This window comes from Triticum urartu, chromosome 2 (assembly GCF_003073215.2).
Source record: "Triticum urartu cultivar G1812 chromosome 2, Tu2.1, whole genome shotgun sequence".
Taxonomy (NCBI): domain Eukaryota; kingdom Viridiplantae; phylum Streptophyta; class Magnoliopsida; order Poales; family Poaceae; genus Triticum; species Triticum urartu.
Window position 1 is genome coordinate 738,357,826 of NC_053023.1, and position 23,084 is coordinate 738,380,909.

At 45.2% G+C, this 23,084-nt stretch overlaps 2 protein-coding genes across 3 annotated transcripts; both read left to right on the forward strand.

The window, feature by feature from the left end:
* The first annotated feature begins 1,393 nt into the window (after positions 1-1,393).
* LOC125540346 (peroxidase 12-like) lies at positions 1,394-3,099 on the forward strand. The gene is made up of 3 exons (XM_048703956.1): positions 1,394-1,669; positions 2,054-2,239; positions 2,363-3,099. The coding sequence occupies exons 1-3, from the start codon at positions 1,457-1,459 to the stop codon at positions 2,981-2,983; spliced, it is 1,020 nt and encodes a 339-aa protein (XP_048559913.1). The 5' UTR covers positions 1,394-1,456; the 3' UTR covers positions 2,984-3,099.
* A 4,674-nt stretch (positions 3,100-7,773) lies between these two features.
* Positions 7,774-9,166, forward strand: LOC125534539 (peroxidase 12-like). 2 transcript variants are annotated; one of them, XM_048697735.1, is made up of 2 exons: positions 7,774-8,243; positions 8,354-9,166. In XM_048697735.1, exons 1-2 carry the CDS (start codon positions 7,843-7,845, stop codon positions 8,976-8,978), a joined length of 1,026 nt encoding a protein of 341 aa, XP_048553692.1. In that variant the 5' UTR covers positions 7,774-7,842; the 3' UTR covers positions 8,979-9,166. The 2 variants fall into 2 exon arrangements, with proteins under 2 accessions (XP_048553692.1, XP_048553691.1); XM_048697734.1 differs by having other exon boundaries at positions 7,775-8,247; positions 8,358-9,166.
* Positions 9,167-23,084: the final 13,918 nt, after the last annotated feature.

Sequence of the window (23,084 nt, forward strand, 5' to 3'; positions counted from 1 at the left end):
TTTGCCTCAGGCTTGGCTAGGCCTAGCCCGAAGCCCGGCCCGGACTGAGGTCTGGCCAGGTATAGCACGCAGGGAGGGTCCGTAATTGTCCATTGTTTCCCTGCGTGTGTGTAGTATTATCGCCGTCTGGCTACGGCTAGCTAGCAAGATTGGAAATACCCGCAATAAAAAGGTTAAATCTTAAAAAAATGTTAATTACCGATAACAATGGCTTAGTGGGCAGGTAGCTTGAGCAGGCCACACAGACGGTCATTCGTGTATTTGCAGAGCTGAGCCCAACCACAGCTCAAATAGAACAATTTTTTCTCAAATACGCACGAGCAGTGCGTATCATATATTAAAAAGAGAAACGGTTTAAGAGCCCCCTCCACCTGGGCGATTACAACAAGAACACACCCAAGTCCACCCTTACAACACGGACAAGATTACTCCTCACGCCTAACCCACAAGTACAACTCCACAAAGAATCGGTCAAGGTCGCCTCTGAGCAGTCCAGCTTGCTTCCAGGCCCTTGCTTCTGACAGTATTCTCATGCCTATACTCTCCAAAAAGATGTCGATGACGGTAATTTAACTGGACTGTGGTACGTAGTAGCTAGCTAGAATGCCTTCAAATCGAGAAGCGCAATCAGATATGCAAAGAGAAGCGCACGACTGGCTCCATCTAGTCTAGATTTATAATTGGCTTCACTATGATACAGTGAAGGTGCATCACGTGGCCGACCTAGCTAAGAATTTTCAGCGGATTTCTAGCATGTCGATCTTGCAGGTGCCATTCAAAATTATTCCTCCCGGAGATGAGACCACACTCCATGGATCGATCCCATCTATCTAACCAGCCCTAGCTAATTAATCCGCCATCAAGCTGTCACTCAACTCCTAGATGCCATCTGAAACTATTCCAAAATCCGTTAAGCATATCCAGGTCTCCATTCTTCATAATATCCTACTTGATCTTGATTAGCAATCTATGCCCGACAATATATACATTAACAAGTGGATTTGTACTAATCTTCTGGTTTCTCCATCCATGGAATCAATCCGGTCAGCTCTTTGCGTGCCCACTCGCCCTTAATTGCATACACATGTATGCTAGTTTGGTAACATGTCACCGTTGGTTAGGTGCAAATGCGTGTGCACGAAAGCTCCAGGAAAGCGACACCATCGATGCATGCATTATCAAACTCTTTTATCACAACGGTAGGTCTTAATCAGCTCTTCTGACTTCTAGGTTCAAGCAATGCAACTTGCACATGTCGATCCACTTTTGTAAGTAATCTCTGGCTGCGACTTGTCGATCTGTGTGGAATTGTGGATCAGATCGAGCTATGCGGCTAACTACTTGCATCGGAGACATTTGGCCGAGGACCGACCGATTATAAATACCTTGGGGTGCTTTGCTTGAGGAAGCCACACGACACGCTTTAGCTCCATCCATCTGCTGCAGAGTGAGAAAGATGGCGTCCAAAGCAGCAGCGGCACTTGTCATCCTGGCCTTGGCCTGCGCGGCCGTCCATTCGGCAGCGGCAGGGCTCTCGCCGGACTTCCACGCGGTGTCGTGCCCGGACCTGGAGCACATCGTCATGTACCACGTCGCCGAGGCCTTCAGGAAAGACGTCGGGGTCGCCCCCGCACTCATCCGCATCCTCTTCCACGACTGCTTCCCGCAGGTAGGTATACGGCACAAGTATACAATTTACGTATGTACATGTGTGCTTACGTGACTAAGTGAACATATGTACACTTTTCGTCATAGTTTAGAAGGCACAGTTGAATTTATGTGCGTTTTCATAATTGACAAGGTTTAGGGCGCATTGTATTTATTTTTAGTAGCTAACTAGTACTCCGATATACTATTTTTATATGCATGCGTAGTGTGAATGTTATTTTTTTAGCCCATCTCACAACCAATAGATAACCACCTAGACCTCAGAGAATTTCCAAGCGCGCCTTTTAAACCGTGACAGAGGGAGTAGTATGTATATATGACACTTGTTACTATCCTAAAAAAAAGTAGGAGTATGACGCTTCTTACTTATTTACTGTTGTTACAGGGCTGCGACGCCTCGGTGCTCCTAACCGGGAACAACAGCGAGCAGGGGATGGGGCCCAACCTGACGCTCCGGCCGGTGGCGCTCAACCTCATCGAGAGCATCCGCGCCGCCGTGCACCGCGCCTGTGGCCGGACTGTCTCCTGCGCCGATCTCACCGTCCTTGCTACCCGCGACTCCCTCGTGCTGGTACGCTACGTACCCTAGACCTTGATGCCTGCCATGCAGCACGCAGGGCCATCAATCCAAATCTGAATGTTCAGATTGGATGCCGACTGCCGACTAACATATACGTCTACGTGGTGAATATAGGCTGGTGGACCCCACTTCGACGTGGCCCTCGGCCGACGTGACGCGCTAGCCCCAGCGTTGGAGGATCTCGTCTCCACCCTACCGGCGCCCTCCTTCACCGTGCCGGAACTCCTCAAGTCTTTCGGCGACCGAAACCTCGACAAGGCGGACCTGGTGTCCCTCTCTGGCGCGCACTCCTTCGGCATCGCCCACTGCTCCTCCTTCTCCGACCGCTTCACGCCGGTCGACGACACCGACCTAGTCATCGACCCCAATTTCGCGGCCAAGTTGAGGGCCAAGTGTGCTAAGGACATGCCTGCGGGCACCGTCAACCAGACCCTCGATTTGCGTACGCCGGACGTGTTCGACAACAAGTACTACTTTGATCTCATTGCCAAGCAGGGTCTGTTCAAGTCGGACCAGGGCCTCATCGTCCACCCCAACACCACGCGCATGGCGACGCGGTTCTCGCTCAACCAGGGGGCATTCTTCGAGCAGTTCGCCAAATCCATGGTGAAGATGAGCAACATGGACTTGCTCACCGGCAGCCAGGGCGAGATCCGGTTCAACTGCGCTGTCCCCAACAGCCGTGTCGAGGGCATCGAGACCGCCAGCGACGAGGGCCATGCCGCCGCCATGTAAGAGATTGGTTAGTCGCCGTGCTTGCTGAAGCGTGTGAGTCGTGTGTGCGCTATGATCGTGTCATGGTGCTAGTGGTTTTGCGTAATCGTGATGTTGTAATAAAGTGAGTGAACAGACATCATGCCCCAAGTATATGATTCCTACCGTATCAGTGTGATCACCATACATCGTAAAATATGTCTTTAGCTATGGACTATGGTTCCAGAAATGCTATCTCAGTCACTGTCATCCTGCTACTGGATGATGGTCAATGCAGCATAAGGCCAAACAAATGCTACCAAAACTTACCATTTCAAGTGTAAGCCACGGTGTATAGATATGATATAGAAAATTGATGTACCACACCGGAGTGAAAGGGCTGCTCCGGAGGTACAGACGGACGTTGCAGATCGATCTTAGCAGAAATCAGACGGACACACTGATCGCTGATGCCCGATGGCCTGGGGGGTGAGGCGCGGGAGAGGACGAGAAGACATGCTACCTAGAAAATCTGTCACGGCCACAATACTTAAATCATTCACAGATAAAAATCAAGCATGAATGCGTTGCAGCTGAAATATCATACAGATCCTCTAGTTAGCTACAAATACCTCAAACCCAACGATGAATTGTCGTGTGTAGGAACGCACGCATCCATGACTAAGACTGAGGCGGCCCGCCTAATTAGTTAGCAGGTTTTCTTTTCTCATTTCCGTTTTTGTACCCAAGCTGCCCGGAAAAACCAGTTACCGAAAAATACCGGAAATATCATGTTTTACCATCTGAAATTTTTGAACGAAATGTTATTTCAAGGACTGGAACAACTTTATTTAGACCTTCAATGGGCCCCGTTAGTAGGAACCAGTTTTTGCCAAACTTTTGAGTTCGAACCCTTGAAGCTGCTGCCAAATTTTTCCCACTGAACCCATTTTTTTACGCTGTTCTTCCTCTCATAGGGACACTTGGCAGTGAGAGTAAACATCTTTGCAAAAAAAAAATCACAGGAGTGGGATCCATTGTTTATATTGTTCTTCCTCGTAGGGCAACTTGACAGGGGTGTAAAAAACTTTGCAAAAAATCACAGGCATGGGACCCATTTTTATGTTGTTCTTCCTCATAGGGACATTTGGCAGTGAGAGTCAAAATCTTTGCAAAAAAAATCATAGACATCGGGCCATTGTGAGAGATTGGTTAGTCGCCGATGCTTGTTGAAGCATGCATGCGCGCGCTGCGTCGTGTCATGGTGCTAGTGCTTTTGTATAATTGTGGATTTGTGGTGTCGCAATAAAATGAGTAAGTGATTCTCCTACCATGCATGGGAGGTTATTTCCATTTGGATAACAATGTTTTCATCTTACACTGTAAAATTTGGCTCACCTATAATATCATAAATGTTACCTTGTCACTATCTCCCCCAATTGTTGTCATTGTCATTGTACAATGGTCAATAAAGCCAACATAAGCATACAGATGCTACCCAAGCTTGCCATTTCAAGTATATGCAATGGCGTATGGACATGATAAAAGCAGGCGAGCCGATGGTGACAATCGGACAAGAGATACACCATAGATGGAAAGGCAGCTCAACTAACACGTTGATCATGGATGGCCTGAGGAAGCACACAGTTAAACCAACATGAGGTGGTACTAGAAGGTGGCGCACGTCTTCGCCATGCTATTCTTCTATTTAGGGTTTTGAGGTTAAGGTTAGTGAATTCTTAAATCTATTTTTTCTCGGCGGCAACTGAATTTTCACGGGCTTGTAGATGTATGGCGACCTCGGTGGGCCTATAAATGGGCTTCCTTTGCGGCTGTGTCTCATCGATTTTTAGCCGAAATTAAGTATGTGGTTCAGTGGTTATTGGGTGACCGAAACAATTCCATCAGAAAAGCCGAAGCTGTCAGACAGAAGGGGCCAATAGCGGCCAAAGGAGTCAAACCAAATGTGCAAAGTTCACACAGTGTAGAAATCTAAGCAGCATAGGGAGTTAACTGATAAGACGAAGGGGATAGATGTCGTCCTGCCTAGAAAATCTGTCATGACGACGACATTTATTTATTTTGACGAAATAAAAACAAGGAATTGTCATGCCTTGCAAGCTGCAACAATAGTATCCACGTCTTCTAGACACAACAACTAAAAGCCATTAGAGCAAAATTAATAAAAGGAGCTAGGCCGTGCTTGGATTTGTTGTAATTAATACAGAGGTGTATATTTTACGCCCATATCTTACCAGCCGCTTAGCAATTCTCCGAGGAAAATAAAAAAAAATGAGCCGAGACCTGTATTCTTTATGCGTGTATTTGAAAAGAACACGACGAGCCTAATAATTAGTTGGTGTACGAAGGTACGGCAAGACTAGCTAGGAACTTTCAACGGTTCATGCAAGTCCGACATACGTCTCCTACAAAAGTAAAGATTGTGGTATATACATCAGCAGCACATAGATCATCCTCTCCGAGAGACAAGCAAGGCATGGTCCATATAGAAACTTGGAGGAAAATTCTAGGATGTGATGACGCATTAGTTAACAAGCATCATTAGTTAAAGTGCAAGAAGCACATCTTGTTCAACTTTGCTTAGTCTCTGCGACTTGTCTTCTTGATGATCAAAATTGGGGTTTAGTGAGCAGCTTGAGCAGAGCCACACGACCGTCTCGTTTGTACTAGGTGCAAAAAACTCAGCTACAACTGCAGGACGACGGGGATGACGCCCAGGGCAGTAGCGGCCGTCGCCGTCCTGTCTTGGTCTCCGTTGCACAATCGCCCCTCCCGGCGGTGGCCACCGGGGGATATCGCGGGGCTTCTATGTGGCGCGTCGTGCCCGAGTGTAGAGGACATCTTGGAATTGCACAAACTCAAAAAATATATAGAGGACCAGCTCCCCATATCACAAGGTCAAATAATGTAGACGCTCCTGCGATGACTGCCGAGGCTCTGCAACAGCTGTCATTATCCTTGCAGGAAGGCCAAATCTATCACAATCTATTTGCACAAGTATATCCAACCATTCATTAATATAAATATACACATTCATATGCAAGCAGGTGCAATTATCATGATCGATGAGTGAAGCACTTTCATGTAGTTATAGTTCTTCGAAGAGAGATGCTAATTCCAAGAGGTAAACCAACCCAGCCACCCAGATAGTATCCTCTAGACTCTATATGATGGTAATTTATGCTCAAGTCCAAATGCCTTAGATCGAGGAAAATGCCATGGGTTCTACTAAAAAAATTGTACCTGGAAAAGATATAATGCACAACTCCAATAAACAAAGTAATATGAGATGGTTCGAGGTGGCAAGTCAAATACTCAACATGCACATAAATGTAGATATCTTGATAGAAAAATAACAAAAGAGACATATTGGCCTATAGGTTCGCCTGAACCGGTAAGCATAGTTATTGCCGGGACTGCCCATCAAACCGAAGCCCGGAAGCAGGGACAAGGTCAGTTTTGTAAGCTCTCAGGACCTTTCCACTATCAAACCAAAGTGGACCGGTTGAACCGAGCGGTTCTTATGAAAATTGGGAGGCAAAACAGAAAATGTTGAACCGGACTAGGTGCGAAAATAGGGGGTGTTCCAGATGATTCGATCACGGATCGCTAGGAAAACATGTCATAGCTAACAATGCGGCCCAATAGCCAACGGTCAAAGAAAATGTACTACTCCTGATAAATAGATTTTTTGACTGAAAATTAGAACATGGACTTGTAAAGGTGAAAACCTGAACCGACTACCTTACCGATTTAGTTACTGATCTGGCTTTTCAAACTGTCGGCAACTGCCCTTGGCGTTGGCTTAGCTAGCCAAGCATAAAGTTGACGTAGAGATGTAGAGTAAATACAAGAGGAAGAGGACAAACCAGAGGATGTACTTACCTAAAAAATCCATCGTGACCGCAGCAGTTAGATTATTCATAAATAAGTAAAGAAACCAAAGAATTGTCGTGTGCTACAACAATAGCAATGCACATCCTCTAGCGACAAAATCTAAAAATCACCACCACAAAAGATATAGGTGGCCGGAGGAAACATTCGAACTCGGTCGACAGCCACCACCAGTAACCCACCACCCCCCGCGGTAAGTGAGACCGACATGACCATATTCCATGGTTGTACCTACAGTTTCCAGTGGATCAAGTTACCTGCATGCTTGCTTGCATTGTATGGAAGAATATGATTTCATCTTCTATTTTATTTTTGAGAGATGGGCGAAGAAGAGCTCATGTTTTTTCTTTTGGTCGTGCTGTTTTGGCTTGGTCGCGTCTTCTTTGATGAATATACACTCATACATGCAGCTCTCCTGCATGGTTCGAGAGAAAAAAAAGGTTGTTTGGAAGAAAAGAGCTAGACCATAGTGTGGGAACACACACATCGATCCATGACCCAGACTGATCCGATCCAGGTAGGTCATACCTAGCTCGGCGTACGTCGTTCTAAATGATTCCAGACCCCTTATGTATATCCAACTTGCATTGGATGTCATATCCTGATCCTAAATTATGTCAAATCCAGCGATGCGCAAATGGAGTTAACATAATAACATGTCGTTGTGCAGTGAAGGGTTGTTGGGTGCAAGGCATATGGAAAGTTCTGGGAAATTTCTTGGCATTAGTTAACAAGCAGCATCGACCATTCTCACCGACCGTTCTCCCCTCACCTTAACCAGTCATTAGTCAATGCGACTAATTGACAATTGCACATGTTTTCCACTGTGTACAGTCTCTGATCATATCGAGCTAAGCTTGGGGGTGTACCAACCCAGGTTGGGGGTGGTTAGCCGTGTATAAATAACAAGGGTTTAGTGTCCATAGCTTGAGCAAGCCACACGACCATCGTGCAGAAAGCTCAGCTACATCTGCAGCGCGGCAGCCATGGCGTCCAGAGCAGCAGCGGCCGTCCTCGTCCTTGCAGCCTTGATCTGCGCCGCACACTCGTCGGCGGCTGCTGAGGGGCTTTCGCGGAGCTTCCACGCGGCGTCGTGCCCGGAACTGGAGGACATCGCGGGATCGCTCGTGGCGGAGACCTTCCGCCGCGACGTCGGCGTCGCCCCGGCCCTCATCCGCATCCTCTTCCACGACTGCTTCCCGCAGGGCTGCGACGCGTCGGTGCTCCTCACGGGGAACAACACCGAGCTGAATGCCGTGCCCAACCAGACGCTCCGCCCCGTGGCTCTGGACCTCATCGAGCGCATCCGCGCCGCTGTCCACGCCGCCTGCGGCCCGACCGTCTCCTGCGCCGACATCACCGTCCTCGCCACCCGTGACGCCCTCGTCAACGTACGTACAATTATTCTTTCTTTCTTAGCGTCGACTCCGGCCGGGAGAGTTACTCTCAACAGAACCGATTAATTAACTAGCATATATATGCGGGTACGTGGTGGATGCAGGCTGGCGGGCCCCACTTCGACGTCGCCTTCGGCCGCCGCGACGCGCTCGCCCCGGCGTCGCAGGACCTCGTGGACACCCTGCCCGCGCCCTCCTTCGACGTGCCGACGCTCATCTCCTCCTTCGGCAACCGGAGCCTCGACGTGGCGGACCTCGTCGCCCTCTCCGGCGCGCACACCTTCGGCGTCGCTCACTGCCCCTCCTTCTCCGACCGCTTCACTCCCAACGTCGACCTCAACCCGCTCATCGACCCGTTATTCGCACGGAGGCTGCGGGCCAAGTGCGCCAAGGACGTGCCCCAGGGCACCGTCAACCAGACCCTCGACGTGCGCACGCCCGACGAGTTCGACAACAAGTACTACTTCGACCTCATCGTGAGGCAGGGCCTGTTCAAGTCGGACCAGGGCCTCATCGACCACCCCGAGACGAGGCTCTTGGCTTCACGGTTTGCGCTCATCCAATCCGCCTTCTTCCGGCAGTTCGCCAAGTCCATGGTGAAGATGAGCAACATGGACTTGCTCACTGGCACCCAGGGTGAGATCCGGCAGAACTGCGCCGTCCCCAATAGGCGCGTCGAGGGCATCGAGACCGCCAACGACGAGGGCCACACGGCCGCCATGTGAGAGATCAGTTAGTTATCGATGCTAGCTCACGCGTGTGTGTGCTTCCATGTGTGTGTAGCACTGGAGATGGTGTCCTTGTGCTAGTCGTTTTCTGCAGTTGTCGTACGTGTTGTAATAAAATGAGTAAGTGGTCAGCAGAGCAAGAGTAGGAGTATATGCTTCCTACCGTAAGAGGTTCCATTTGGTTACCGGTGTATGATCGCCATCAGTACATCACACTGCCTCCATTCTTCGTCTTGGAGCTAGCACATTTAGTTTTGTTAAGTTAAATGTTTGGCCTATAATTACTCTATCATTATGCAATTTATGCGACATGAAATTGATGTCTTAGATTCATATTAAAGAGTAATTACATATAAATATAGTTGTTTTCCCCGCAAAAAAACATAGTAATAGTAATAGCAATAGCTTCCTTTTTGTGAAGAACATAGTAATTGTTTTCACGCAAAAAAATTCCATAGTAATTGTTGGTCAAACCTCACTAGTAGAAAACAGGGCTATGGTCCAGGCCAGCTTAGCCCATTAGTCCCGGTTCAGTCTAGAACCGGGACTAATGTGAGCATTGGTCCCGGTTCGTGCGGCTAAGGCATTAGTCCCGGTTCATCTAGACCTTTTGGTCCCGGTTGGTGGGATGAACCGGGACCAATGGGCCTCGCTCCTGGCCCAGAACCATTGGTCCCGGTTCGTGCCACAAACCGGGACTAAAGATTAGACCTTTAGTCCCGGTTTGAGGCACGAACCGGGACTAATGGGGATGAGACCTTTAGTCCCGGTTCGTGCCACGAACCGGTACTAAAGGTCCCATTTTCAAACTCTACCCCCCCCCCCCGGACCGCCTTTTCAGTTTAAAAAAAAATAAAAGAAAATGATGGAAATGTCAAAAAAATAAAAGAAATAAGTTTCACATGTGATATGTGGTCTAGTTGTTGGGAAAATTTACAAATATGAATTTCAACTTTATTTACAAAATCTCTCTGGAATTTGTAAAATGGGCATAACTTTTGCATACGAACTCGGATGAAAAAGTTTTTTATATGAAAAATCATCTACTCGAAAAGTTACATCCGATGGAGACGGCCTATGGCCTGTTTGCAAATTTCTAGAATCCTCAAATTCCAAAAGGAAAAAAAGTCATGCTCAAATTTCAGTTTTTTTAAATTTTTAGTAAATCTGGTCAAACTACTTATTCAAGAAGTATTAGTGTTACTAAATAATTATTCAAGAATATTAGTGTTATTAAATAATTATTTCATCTTTTTTGAATTTTGGTCAAATCTGGTCAAACTTTGGTCAAACAATGGTCAAACTACTTATTCAAAAATATTAGTGTTACTAAATTATTGTTTTTTAGAACAATAGTTTTAAACTCAAACAGTGAAATATGTGACTTCATGCTCAAGCTAAATTCCTGAGGGTTAATAGGATTGACATCTTACTATTGTCAGAAAAACAACAAGTGCAGACTTGGAAACGAGGGAGAATAGAACCCGGAAGTTAAGCGTGCTCAGGCTGGAGTGGCTGGAGTAGTGGGAGGATGGGTGACCGTTCGGGAAGTGAGATGATTTGGAATGATGAGGGGTGATTAGAGATTAAATTGAGTAGTGATGAGGGGTGATTAGAGATTAGAGGTTAAAACAATTTAGAAATTTGAAAATAAAAAAATTTCAAAAAAAATTTCAAAAAAAATTTCGAAAAAATTTCAAAAAAAAATTCAGGAAATTTCCTTTAGTACCGGTTGATGTTACCAACCGGGACTAAAGGTGGACCGGCCACGTGGAGGGCCTTTAGTCCCGGTTCTGGATTGAACCGGGACTAAAGGGTCAAGGCATTAGTACCGACACTTGTCCCGGTTCTAGAACCGGGACTACAAGCCCTTTTTCTACCAGTGCCTGTACGTGGTGATGAAGTGCAGCATAACCAGATGAGCTCGGAGAACTGCTACCTTGTCCGTGCCAGTGATGCCGGATGATGGTCAGCACAACATAAGCCTAGAGATGCTACCAAAACTTGCTATTTCAAGCATAAGCAACAACGCAATACATACATGGTCAGAAAGCATACTGCTGCGGATGAAAGGTAAAATCCCATCATCTCTCACTCAACTACTTAGCTACCAACCTAGAGCAAAAATCCATCGATCGCTACATAATCTGAAGCTGGGAGAAGGACAGACGGATGGCAATTTCTTCATGTAGTATAGTATATGCATTGTTTTAAATAGCGTGTTATAGTGTTGCGCTAAGAGACTTTGGTCCTACACCGCAAGTAAAATTTTATAGCGTGCTGGCGCTATAGCATTTAGAGAAGTCCGTCGCTAAGAGGCATAACTGCTATTTAAAACAATTTAGTATGTTTCACCAACTAATTAACCACCTATTGCTTCGCTAGCTAGCCACCTTTACTTAGTCACTGATCAGGTACTCAACTGTTAGGGTGTCATCCAATTTTTTTTTCCAGATTCGTCAAGCATGTATATCCAACTTGGATGGCACAACTTGTAGTAAACTATGTCCGACCATATTAACATGTACCCCATGGAACCGAATCAATCGAGCAATGTACTCAATTTATATATGTCTTCGTACCTAACCAGCTGCTATGCACTTTTTTTTTTGCTATTCTCTACGACTTGTCTTGTGGATCAGATCGAGCTAGCTAGCCAGCTTGGAGTTATCCAACCACTTACAAAATAGGTAGGGTTTAATTAGTGGGTAGCTTGAGCAGGCCACACGACCTTCCGTCGTAGCTAGGAACAAAATTAAGCTCAGCGACAGTAGTCCTGGCTGAAGACAAATAACTAATTTTTTCAGCAAACATTGATTCTTTACTGTTCTTCCAGCAGCCGTGTAAAAATGGTTTACCTTGGCTTATGCCTAGTTCCCTACCCTGTTTGCAGAACCGCATGTAGTAGAAGTATCTGATGAGTTTGTAACAGGAGCATCGCTGGCTTTTTTTTCTCGAAAAAAGATTGTTTCCCAAATGGATGTAGAGGTCATCTCAATCTAGGAGCGTAAATCGGCCGAGAATTAGCATTGCATCACTGTCTTTGGTTTGTTTATCATCACTAATTAGAGCCTTAGTACCACTCCATTAAACCGCTAGTATGGTCAGGGGAGATGAGAGAAAGAAACAAGCTATTTTTTTTCAGTCCTTGACTGTTGAGAATTAGAAACTGCTGAGATGGGGGGCAGCAGAAGAAAAAAACTGAGTGAAGGAAAAAAGCAGCTCAACTTTGAGGACCTCTATACAAAAAAAATCGGCTCAACATTGAAAATAAGGTATTTCAGTGACCCGTTTCTCTCTCAAGAGCTCCTCGAATGTCATTTCACCACAAAAAATTGCATCCTCCAAGTACAGTCAAACATCTCGGTGCCCAAATATTACAAGGGTTTCTTATTTTATTTTACTATTTTCCCGAATTTACTTTTGATGAGTGAGTATCGTGTTTCCTGCTGATTTGTTTTATCTTTTGATGAAGGAGGTGGGTGCTTTTTTAAGAAACGGAAGGAGGATGGCAACTCTGAATAAGAGATACTGGGCTTGGTCGGGCTGGGGAATGTGGTTGCCCAGCCAGAGCACCACTCGTCATTGACAAGAGCAAAAATCAAAAGAAAAGAGAACGTTCATGGTTTGACATTCCAGACTACAAAGGGAAGAACAAAAGAAAAGCAAGTACCAATATATCATCTCTGTCACGATCAACAAGTTAGTCCCAAGAACAAAAATCCATGGCGAGGATGCCTTCTTGGCAGTGTTGCAGACTGAAAGAACGAACTTTTGTTTTAAAAAAAGTGCAACGGAACCTCACCTTGGCCTATCCCTTGTTTCCTAATTATTACCCTAATTGTGGAACAATATGTAGCAGCAGCAGCGGGAGGTGGGCTAAAGCAAGCAATCTTCTAAGCAAAAGGAGCCGGTATTTTGTCCAAACTCGCAGAATTTGGCGCGAGGGGGGATGCAAGGCGGGTTGGACATGGGGTGTCGACACAGCTGAATTTCTGAGAGCGGACACACTACTTGTCTCTAACCATTCAGCATGTACATGCCTCTTCGGACTGATCCTTATTGTTAAGAATCAAATGACGTGTCCCTACTGAACCGTCATAGCGAGCCGTCATTAGAATTAGTGTAAATACAGTTATTAATGTCCAAAGCGCCGTACGGACGCCTTCTCGATGCCGGACAGGCACCTCTTGTAACAGGCGCCTCAAATTGAGGTGCTAATCCTTGTATATAAAGGGCTTTGCGCAACTATCAATGATACAAGTTTTTCCATCAAATTCTTACACGTTATCAGCCTCGACCAACAGAGCACGAACAGGACGAGACGAGAAGGTGAGATGGCAGGGATGAACCTGCATAGAATCACCTCTGCCCTTGTTCGATTCATTGGACGGGAGATCCGCCGATCTGCCAGACGCCGCAGTGCTGGTGTTCCTCGCCATTGGGGCCCAGGCAACGGCCGCCGTGGTCGTCAGGATCACCCTGGCCCCGCCGCCGCAGAGCAGGCAGGAATAAGCAACCCATCTGCCGTCGTCCACCACGCCTACCAGGCACCCCCGATGCCGGCCTTCGTCGCTCCACCAATGGACTAGGCTCCCGCCGACGCAGCAGCCCCGTTCCCGGGAGAGGAGGACTACTTCGACGCCGCTCAGGCCCCGCCATCGCCGGGGATCTTCTTCGGCAACGGCATGGATGCGGGTGTGGCCTTCTGTCCGGTGTACGGATACAGACCTTGCCCTGCCCGCGATTTCTACCCCGTTCACGGGTACGGGCCATGCCCTCCACTGCCGACCGCTCCACCACCGAAACCGGAGGTCATTGATGAGCCTATCGCCTACCCGGACCTTCCAACACGGACTCCCACCGACGAAGACGAAAAGGACTTCGCCCCTCCAGGCTATGGCCCTGTGCCCGCCATGATGGAGTGGGAGGCAACGCCGAACGAAGAGGAGGAGCAGTGGCTCAACTCCGTTGTGAAGCAGGAGCCAACCACACCGGCAGAGACCAACGAACCCGGCGCCACCGTCCCCGACCTCAACACTGCCACCGGCGTGAAGATCGAGGATGAGGCGTCATCTTCCACGGCCCCAGCATCTCCGCCGCCTCCGCCCCTGGCAAGCCCACGAATGCCGCCACCGGCGGCTCGCCGAATCCTTTGCCATTTCACGGCGGTGCTGGAGCAGCACCGCCCCGGCCTCCGCTCCGGCTCCTGGGCCCCTGCAGGCCTCCACCTCCCCAGCTATGCTGCGGGGGGGGGGGGGGGGGGGGGGGGGGGGGATCCTCCTCCTAAACATTGTCGGCGCTGGGCGCCATCGGCGGCGGCCGGCAGGATCCCATGGATGCGGTGGTGGAATGGGGGGGATTGACCCCAACCGCCCCACCTCCCAGTCCCCCCTTATCCGCTCGATGTCTCCATCAGCGGCGCCGCCATGGGCCTGGGCCGAAAGGCCTCGTGGGCTGTGGCCCACATTGCAACGACAAAAAAAAACCAACGGGTAATAGGCTAGATTGCAGAAAAACCCTCATATTATCGGGATTTCGTGCATTAGTCCAACTACTAGTACTAATTTAGTGCTTGTCATGTTTTATCCACGTAAATTTGGGAATTCGCAGATAGATTCAACTATTAGTGTTGTAATTAAGTACTTGTCATGTTTTAGACCTTGTATCTCGATGTGATTATATATTGTACTCAATTAAATGGTGTATTGATTTTTACACCATATTATGTCTATAAATCATTATATGTTCAACGTGTTTGCAATTCACAATCCCTATAACATGAACAAATTGTACAATAATATTATTTTGCAATTGAAAATCATTTATTTTTGCAACTCAAATATTAATTCCCCATCAATTAAGTCCAAAAATGCCTATGAAGCACAAAATAGACTTAATTCGAATAGAATTAATATGCAAAAATATAAAATAAACAAAGTTCAAGTCTTTACTTGAATTCACAACAATTGCAAAATTTTATTACAACATGACCATGATGATTTTAATTGACATACAAGTAAATTGATCAAATATTTGGTTCTCAATCTTGTAGGACAAAATGACCGTCAAAGAATTTGAAGAGCTTGCGCTCGACGGACACAACTATCCTACATGGGCTATGGATGTTAAAATCAGTCTTTCATCTTATGGAATTGCAGCTGCACTCATACTTCATGCAGACCTTCCCCAAGAGGGAATTGAACAATTAACCGAGCAGCAACAATATGCTGTACATAATAAGGCACCATATCCATCCATATGTGAAATATGAATATTTGATGGAGGAATCTCCAAGCAATATGTGGCAATCACTTAAGACTAGATATGAACAGCAAAAAGCAGTTATACTACCTGAAGCTAGGCATGAGTGGACCCATTTAAGACTCCAAGATTTCAAATCGATCGGAGCTTATAATCACGAGGTTCATAAAATTTGTTCAAAGTTGCGGTTTTGCGAGAAGGAGCATACAGAAGCAGATAAGATAGAAAAGACTCTATCCACTATGCTCCCGGCTGACAGGATCCTACAACAACAATATCGTGCCCGCAATTATACAGTTTACTCTGAACTTATACATGTGCTCCTCCAGGCTGAGAAACACGATGAACTTCTGCTAAAGAATAGTAATCAATGCCCAGTTGGGGCCGCTCCTCTGCCTGAAGTACATGCAAATTTTCAAAAAAACACCAAGTTTAATGGTTCTTTCAAAGGCCAAAACAAGAACTTTAAGGGTAAGAGCAAGCACAACAAGAAGAACAAGCCACAAAATTCAGACAAGGGGAAGGGCATAACAAAGAATAAGTTTGATAAAACTAAACTTTGCCAGAAATGTGGATGCTACAAGCATGTCACCAAAAAAATTCGCACCCCAAGACATCTAGTAAACCTCTACCTGCAATCCATGGGACGTAACAGACCTGCCCAAGGAGTAAGATATGAAGCTCACTTCAATCTTCAACCTGATAACAAAAAGGTAGCTGGTTGTTCGCAAGATGTTCAAGGAGCACCAAGTAACAACAAGGAATTCCATCTATCGCAGGACTCCATGGACACGGACAATATGATGACCGAATACACCGCCGACATGTTCGGGGATTTTGACTAGTCAATTGACCCCATTTAGATATTTTATTTGTTTACATCCATCGGATTGTTGTAATAAAAACATATAATTATTGTTGTTGTCAACATTCTATATTGTAAAAACACAATATATATTGTATCCGCACTTTGATATCAATAAAATTTTATGTATTCTATATATCCAATAAAGTTTTTTTCATTAAACTGAAAATTCCACATTTCAATATATAGATTTCTACGGGAGTCAATCCAATGGAGGAGGAAATGTGCCTTGTGGACAGTGGCATGATACGTCTCCAACGTATCTATAATTTTTAATTGTTCAATGCTATTATATTATCTGTTTTGGATGGTTAATGGGATTTATTATGCACTTTTATATTATTTTCGGGACTAACCTATTAACCGAAGGCCCAGTGCAAATTGCTGTTTTTTTTCTATTTTAGTGTTTCGCAGAAAATGAATATCAAACGGAATCCAAACGGAATGAACCTTCGCGAGGATCTTTTTTGGAACAAACGCAATCCAGGAGACTTGGAGTGGAGGTCAAGGAAGCAACAAGGCATCCACGAGGTAGGGCGACGCGCCCCCACCCCCTACATAGGGCTCTGAATGTGACAGGCCCATTGACTAAGCTTCTCTCCCAAGCAAAACATGATCACACCTTAGTACTCTTTGGGTGTTAATCACATAGCGATGTGAACTAGATTATTGACTCTAGTAAAACCCTTTGGGTATTAGTCACATGGCGATGTGAACTAATCACATGGTGATGTGAACTATTGGTGTTAAATCACATGGCGATGTGAACTAAATTATTGACTCTAGTGCAAGTGGGAGACTGAAGGAAATATGCCCTAGAGGCAATGATAAAGTTGTTATTTATATTTCCTTATATCACGATAAATCTTTATTATTCATGCTAGAATTGTATTAACCGGAAACTTAGTACATGTGTGAATACATAGACAAAACAGAGTGTCCCTAGTATGCCTCTACTTGACTAGCTCGTTAATCAAAGATGGTTATGTTTCCTGACCATAGACATGTGTTGTCATTTGATGAACGTGATCACATCATTAGAGAATGATGTGATGGACAAGACCCATCCGTTAGCTTAGCATAATGATCATTTAGTTTTATTTCTATTGCTTTCATCATGACTTATACATGTTTCTCCGACTATGAGATTATGCAACTCCCGAATACCGGAGGAACACCTTGTGTGCTATCAAACATCACAATGTAACTGGGTGATTATAAAGATGCTCTAAAGATGTCTCCGAAGGTGTTTGTTGGGATGACATAGATCGAGATTAGGATTTGTCACTCCATGTATCGGAGAGGTATCTTTGGGCCCTCTCGGTAATGCACATCACTATAAGCCTTGTAAGCAATGTGACTACTGAGTTAATCACGAGATGATGCATTACGAAACGAGTAAAGAGACATGCCAGTAACGAGATTGAACTAGGTATGATGATACCGATGATCGAATCTCGGGCAAGTAACATACCGATGACAAAGGGAACAACGTATGTTGTTATGCGGTTTGACCGACAAAGATCTTCGTAGAATATGTAGGAGCCAATATGAGCATCCAGGTTCCGCTATTGGTTATTGACCGAAGATGTGTCTCGGTCATGTCTACATAGTTCTCGAACCCATAGGGTCCGCATGCTTAATGTTCGATGACGATTTGTATTATGAGTTATGTGATTTGATGACCGAAGTTTGTTCGGAGTCCCGGATGAGATCACGGACATGACGAGGAGTCTCGAAATGGTCGAGAGGTAAATATTCATATATAGGACAATGGTATTTGGACACCGGAAGTGTTCCGGGTGAGACAGGGTCACCGGAAGGGGTTTCGGGCAACCCCCGGCAAAGATATGGGCTTAATGGGCCAAGTAAGGGAACACACCAGCCCACAAAGGGCTGGTGTGCCCCCTATAGGGCCAGCCACGTGGGGAGAAAGGGAAAGGAGAGGAGGAAAAGGAAAGTATGAAGTAGGACTCCTACTTCCTTCCCCTCCCCCCTCCTTCCTTTCCCCCTTGTCCAAATATGGTAGGGGGCGAATTGGACTAGGGACCCAAGTAGGATTCCTCCTACTTGGGCGCACCCTAGGATGTCTCTCTCTCTCTCTCTCTCTCTCTCTCTCTCTATCCCTTCTTTATATACGTGGGGAGGGCACCCCTAGAACACACATCAATTGTTCCTAGACGTGTGCGGCGCCCCCCTCCACAGTTAACACCTCGGTCATATCGTCGTAGTTCTTAGGCGAAGCCCTGCGCCGGTAACTTCATCATCACCGTCGCCACGCCATCGTGCTGACTGAACTCTCCCTCGTCCTCAACTGGATCAAGAGATCGAGGGACGTCATCGAGCTGAACGTGTGCTGAACACAGAGGTGTCGTACCTTTGGTGCTTGGATCGGTTATATCGTGAAGACGTTCGACTACATCAACCACGTTACTAAACGGTTCCGCTTTCGGTCTACGAGGGTACGTGGACACACTCTCCCCACTCGTTGCTATGCAGCTCCTAGATAGATCCTGCGTGATCGTAGGTAAAATTTTGAATACTGCGTTCCCCAACAGTATTGAATACAAGGTCCTTAGGAAGCGCCAACTATGATGCCGGTCCTCCACTCTCGGCACACAATAAAAACCCGTAAACCTCCAGACATCTGATTCATCATCAAATCTCTGTACCGCAACATCAATGTGGCAGGTACTGTAATTCTTCAGCTCAGCAGACACATCCTTGGACCAGAACAGTCCTATGCCTCCACTGAGCCCCTGACTATTCACCGCAAAACATCCATAGAAACCTAAAGTGAGTTTCAGATTCTCTACTCTCTCTGCCCTAATCTCCGTTTCCATCATAAAGAGAAGGACGGGAACTTCTTGCTTCAGCACATTGCGAAGCTCACGAACTGCCTCGGGGTTTGATGTCTACTACACAACCTTCTTCTTGTAGACGTTGTTGGGCCTCCAAGTGCAGAGGTTTGTAGGACAGTAGCAAATTTCCCTCAAGTGGATGACCCAAGGTTTATCAATCCGTAGGAGGCGTAGGATGAAGATGGTCTCTCTCAAGCAACCCTGCAACCAAATAACAAAGAGTCTCTTGTGTCCCCAACACACCCAATACAATGGTAAATTGTATAGGTGCATTAGTTCGGCGAAGAGATGGTGATACAAGTGGTATATGGATAGTAGATAATAGTTTTTGTAATCTGAAAATATAAAAACAGCAAGGTAACTAATGATAAAAGTGAGCACAAATGGTATTGCAATGCGTTGAAACAAGGCCTAGGGTTCATACTTTCGCTAGTGCAAGTTCCCTCAACAGCAATAACATAATTGGATCACATAACTATCCCTCAACATGCAACAAAGAGTCACTCCAAAGGAACTAATAGCGGAGAACGAACGAAGAGATTATGGTAAGGTACGAAACCACCTCAAAGTTATTCTTTCCAATCAATACGTTGGGCTATTCCTATAAGTGTCATAAACAGCCCTAGAGTTCGTACTAGAATAACACCTTAAGACACAACTCAACCAAAACCCTAATGTCACCTAGATACTCCAATGTCACCTCAAGTATCTGTGGGTATGACTATACGATATGCATCACACAATCTCAGATTCATCTACTCAACCAACACATAGAACCTCAAAGAGTGCCCCAAAGTTCCTACCGGAGAATCACGACGAAAACGTGTGCCAACCCCTATGCATACGTTCATGGGCGGAACCCGCAAGTTGGTCACCAAAACATATATCAAGTGAATCACGTGATATCCCATTGTCACCACAGATACGCACGGCAAGACATACATCAAGTGTTCTCAAATCTTTAAAGACTTAATCCGATAAGATAACTTCAAAGGGGAAACTCAATCCATTACAAGAGAGTAGAGGGGGTGAAAACATCATAAGATCCAACTATAATAGCAAAGCTCACGATACATCAAGATCCTATCACCTCAAGAACACGAGAGAGAGAGAGAGAGAGATCAAACACATAGCTACTGGTACATACCCTCAGCCCCGAGGGAGAACTACTCCCTCCTCGTCATGGAGAGCACCGAGATTATGAAGATGGCCACCGGAGAGGGATTGCCCCCTCCGGCAGGGTGCCGGAACGGGTCTAGATTGGTTTTCGGTGGCTACGGAGGCTCCTGGCGGCGGAACTCCCGATCTATTGTGCTCCCGGATGTTTTTAGGGTATACGGAGATATATAGGCAGAAGAAGTATGTCAAGGGGGCCACGAGGGGCCCACGAGGGTGGAGGGCGCGCCCAGGGGGGTGGGCGCGCCCCCTGCCTCGTGGCCTCCTCGTAGATCCCTTGACGTGCACTCCAAGTCTTCTGGGCTTCTTCTCATCCAAAAATAAGTTCCGTGAAGTTTCAGGTCAATTGGACTCCGTTTGGTTTTCCTTTTCTTCGATATTCTAAAACAAGGTAAAAACAGAAACTGGCACTGGGCTTTGGGTTAATAGGTTAGTCCCAAAAATGATATAAAAGTGTATAATAAAGCCCTTAAACATCCAAAACAGTAGATAATATAGCATGGAGCAATCAAAAATTATAGATACGTTGGAGACGTATCAGCATCCCCAAGTTTAATACCTGCTCGTCCTCGAGTAGGTAAATGATAAAAACAGAATTTTTGATGCGGAGTGCTACTTGGCATAATTTCAATGTAATTCTTCTTAATTGTGGCATGAATATTCAGATCTGAAAGATTCAAGATAAAAGTTCATATTGACATAAAAATAATAATACTTCAAGCATACTAACTAAGCAATTATGTCCTCTCAAAATAACATGGCCAAAGAAAGTTTATACCTACAAAATCATATAGTTTAGTCATGCTCCATTTTCGTCACACAAGAATGCTCTCATCATGCACAACCCCGATGACAAGCCAAGCAATTTTTTAATACTTTAGTAATCTCAAACCTATAAACTTTCACGCAATATATGAGCGCGAGCCATGGACATAGCACTATGGGTGGAATAGAATATAATGACGGGGGTTATGTGGAGAAGACAAAAAATTAGAAAGTTTCACATCAACGAGGCTAATCAATGGGCTATGGAGATGCCCACCGATTGATATTAATGCAAGCAGTACGAATTGCCATGCAACGGATGCACTAGAGCTATAAATGTATGAAAGCTCAACAAAAGAAACTAAGTGGGTGTGCATCCAACTTGCTTGCTCACGAAGACGTAGGGCACTTGAGGAGGCCCATTGTTGGAATATACAAGCCAAGTTCTATAATGAAAATTCCCACTAGTATATGAAAGTGACAAAACAAAAGACTCTCTATCATGAAGATTATGGTGCTACTTTGAAGCACAAGTGTGGCAAAGGATAGTAGCATTGTCCCTTCTCTCTTTTTCTCTCATTTTATTATTTTTTTTACTTATTTTTTTATTTTGGGCCTTCTCTTTTTTATGGCCTTTCTCTTTTTTTTATTCCTCACTTGGGGCAATGCTCTAGAAAATGATGATCATCACACTTCTATTTATTTACAACTCAATGATTACAACTCGATACTAGAAGTATGACTCTATATGAAGGCCTCTGGCGGTGTACCGGGATGTGCAATGACTCATGAGTGACATGTATGAAAGAATTATGAACGGTGGCTTTGCCACAAATACGATGTCAACTACATGATCATGCAAAGCAATATGACAATGATGAATGTGTCATGATAAACGGAATGGTGGAAAGTTGCATGGCAATATATCTCGGAATGGCTATGGAAATGCCATAATAGGTAGGTATGGTGGCTGTTTTGAGGAAGATATAAGGAGGTTTATATGTGAAAGAGCGTATCATATCACGTGGTTTGGATGCACCGGCGAAGTTTGCACCAACTCAATGTGAGAAAGGGCAATGCACGGTACCAAAGAGGCTAGCAATGATGGAAGGGTGAGAGTGCATATAATCCATGGACTCAACATTAGTCATAAAGAACTCACATACTTATTGAAAAAATCTACAAGTCATCAAAAACCAAGCACTACGCGCATGCTCCTAGGGGGATAGATTGGTAGGAAAATACCATCGCTCGTCCCCGACCTCCACTCATAAGGAAGACGATCAAATAACACCTCATGTTTCAAATTTGTTACACAACGTTTACCATACGTGCATGCTACGGGACTTGCAAACTTCAACACAAGTATTCCTCAAATTCACAACTACGCAACTAGCACGACTTTGATATTATTACCTCCATATCTCAAAACAATCATCAAACATCAAACTTCTCTTAGTATTCAACACACTCATAAGAAAGTTTTTACTATTCTTGGATGCCTAGCATATTAGGATTATTTAAGCAAATTACCATGCTATTTAAGACTCTCAAAATAATCTAAGTGAAGCATGAGAGTTCATCTATTTCTATATAAGAAAACCACCACAGTCCTCTAAAAGGATATAAGTGAAGCACTAGAGCAAATGACAAACTACTCCGAAAGATATAAGTGAAGATCAATGAGTAGTCGAATAATTATGCAACTATGTGAAGACTCTCCCATTTAATAATTTCAGACCTTGATACTTTATTTAAATAGCAAGCAAAACAAAATAAAATAAAATGACGCTCCAAGCAAAACACATATCATGTGGTGAATAAAAATATAGCTCCAAGTAAAGTTACCGATGAACGAAGACGAAAGAGGGGATGCCTTACGGGGCATCCCCAAGCTTAGGATTTTGGTTGTCCTTGAATATTACCTTGGGGTGCCTTGGGCATCCCCAAGCTTAGGCTCTTGCCACTCCTTATTCCATAGTCCATCGAATCTTTACCCAAAACTTGAAAACTTCACAACACAAAACTTAACAGAAAACTCGTGAGCTCCGTTAGCGAAAGAAAACAAAACACCACTTCAAAGTACTGTAATGAACTCATTCTTTATTTATATTGGTGTTAAACCTACTATATTCCAACTTCTCTATGGTTTATAAACTCTTTTACTAGCCA

Excerpts from the sequence above, each read along its gene's own strand:
- LOC125534539 (XM_048697735.1), top strand. The coding sequence starts at position 7,843 with ATGGCGTCCAGAGCAGCAGCGGCCGTCCTCGTCCTTGCAGCCTTGATC. Across the intron at positions 8,244-8,353 it reads GCCACCCGTGACGCCCTCGT|GCAGGCTGGCGGGCCCCACT; the intron begins CAACGTACGTAC and ends TACGTGGTGGAT.
- LOC125540346 (XM_048703956.1), top strand. The coding sequence starts at position 1,457 with ATGGCGTCCAAAGCAGCAGCGGCACTTGTCATCCTGGCCTTGGCCTGC. Across the intron at positions 1,670-2,053 it reads TCCACGACTGCTTCCCGCAG|GGCTGCGACGCCTCGGTGCT; the intron begins GTAGGTATACGG and ends CTGTTGTTACAG. Across the intron at positions 2,240-2,362 it reads CCCGCGACTCCCTCGTGCTG|GCTGGTGGACCCCACTTCGA; the intron begins GTACGCTACGTA and ends TGGTGAATATAG.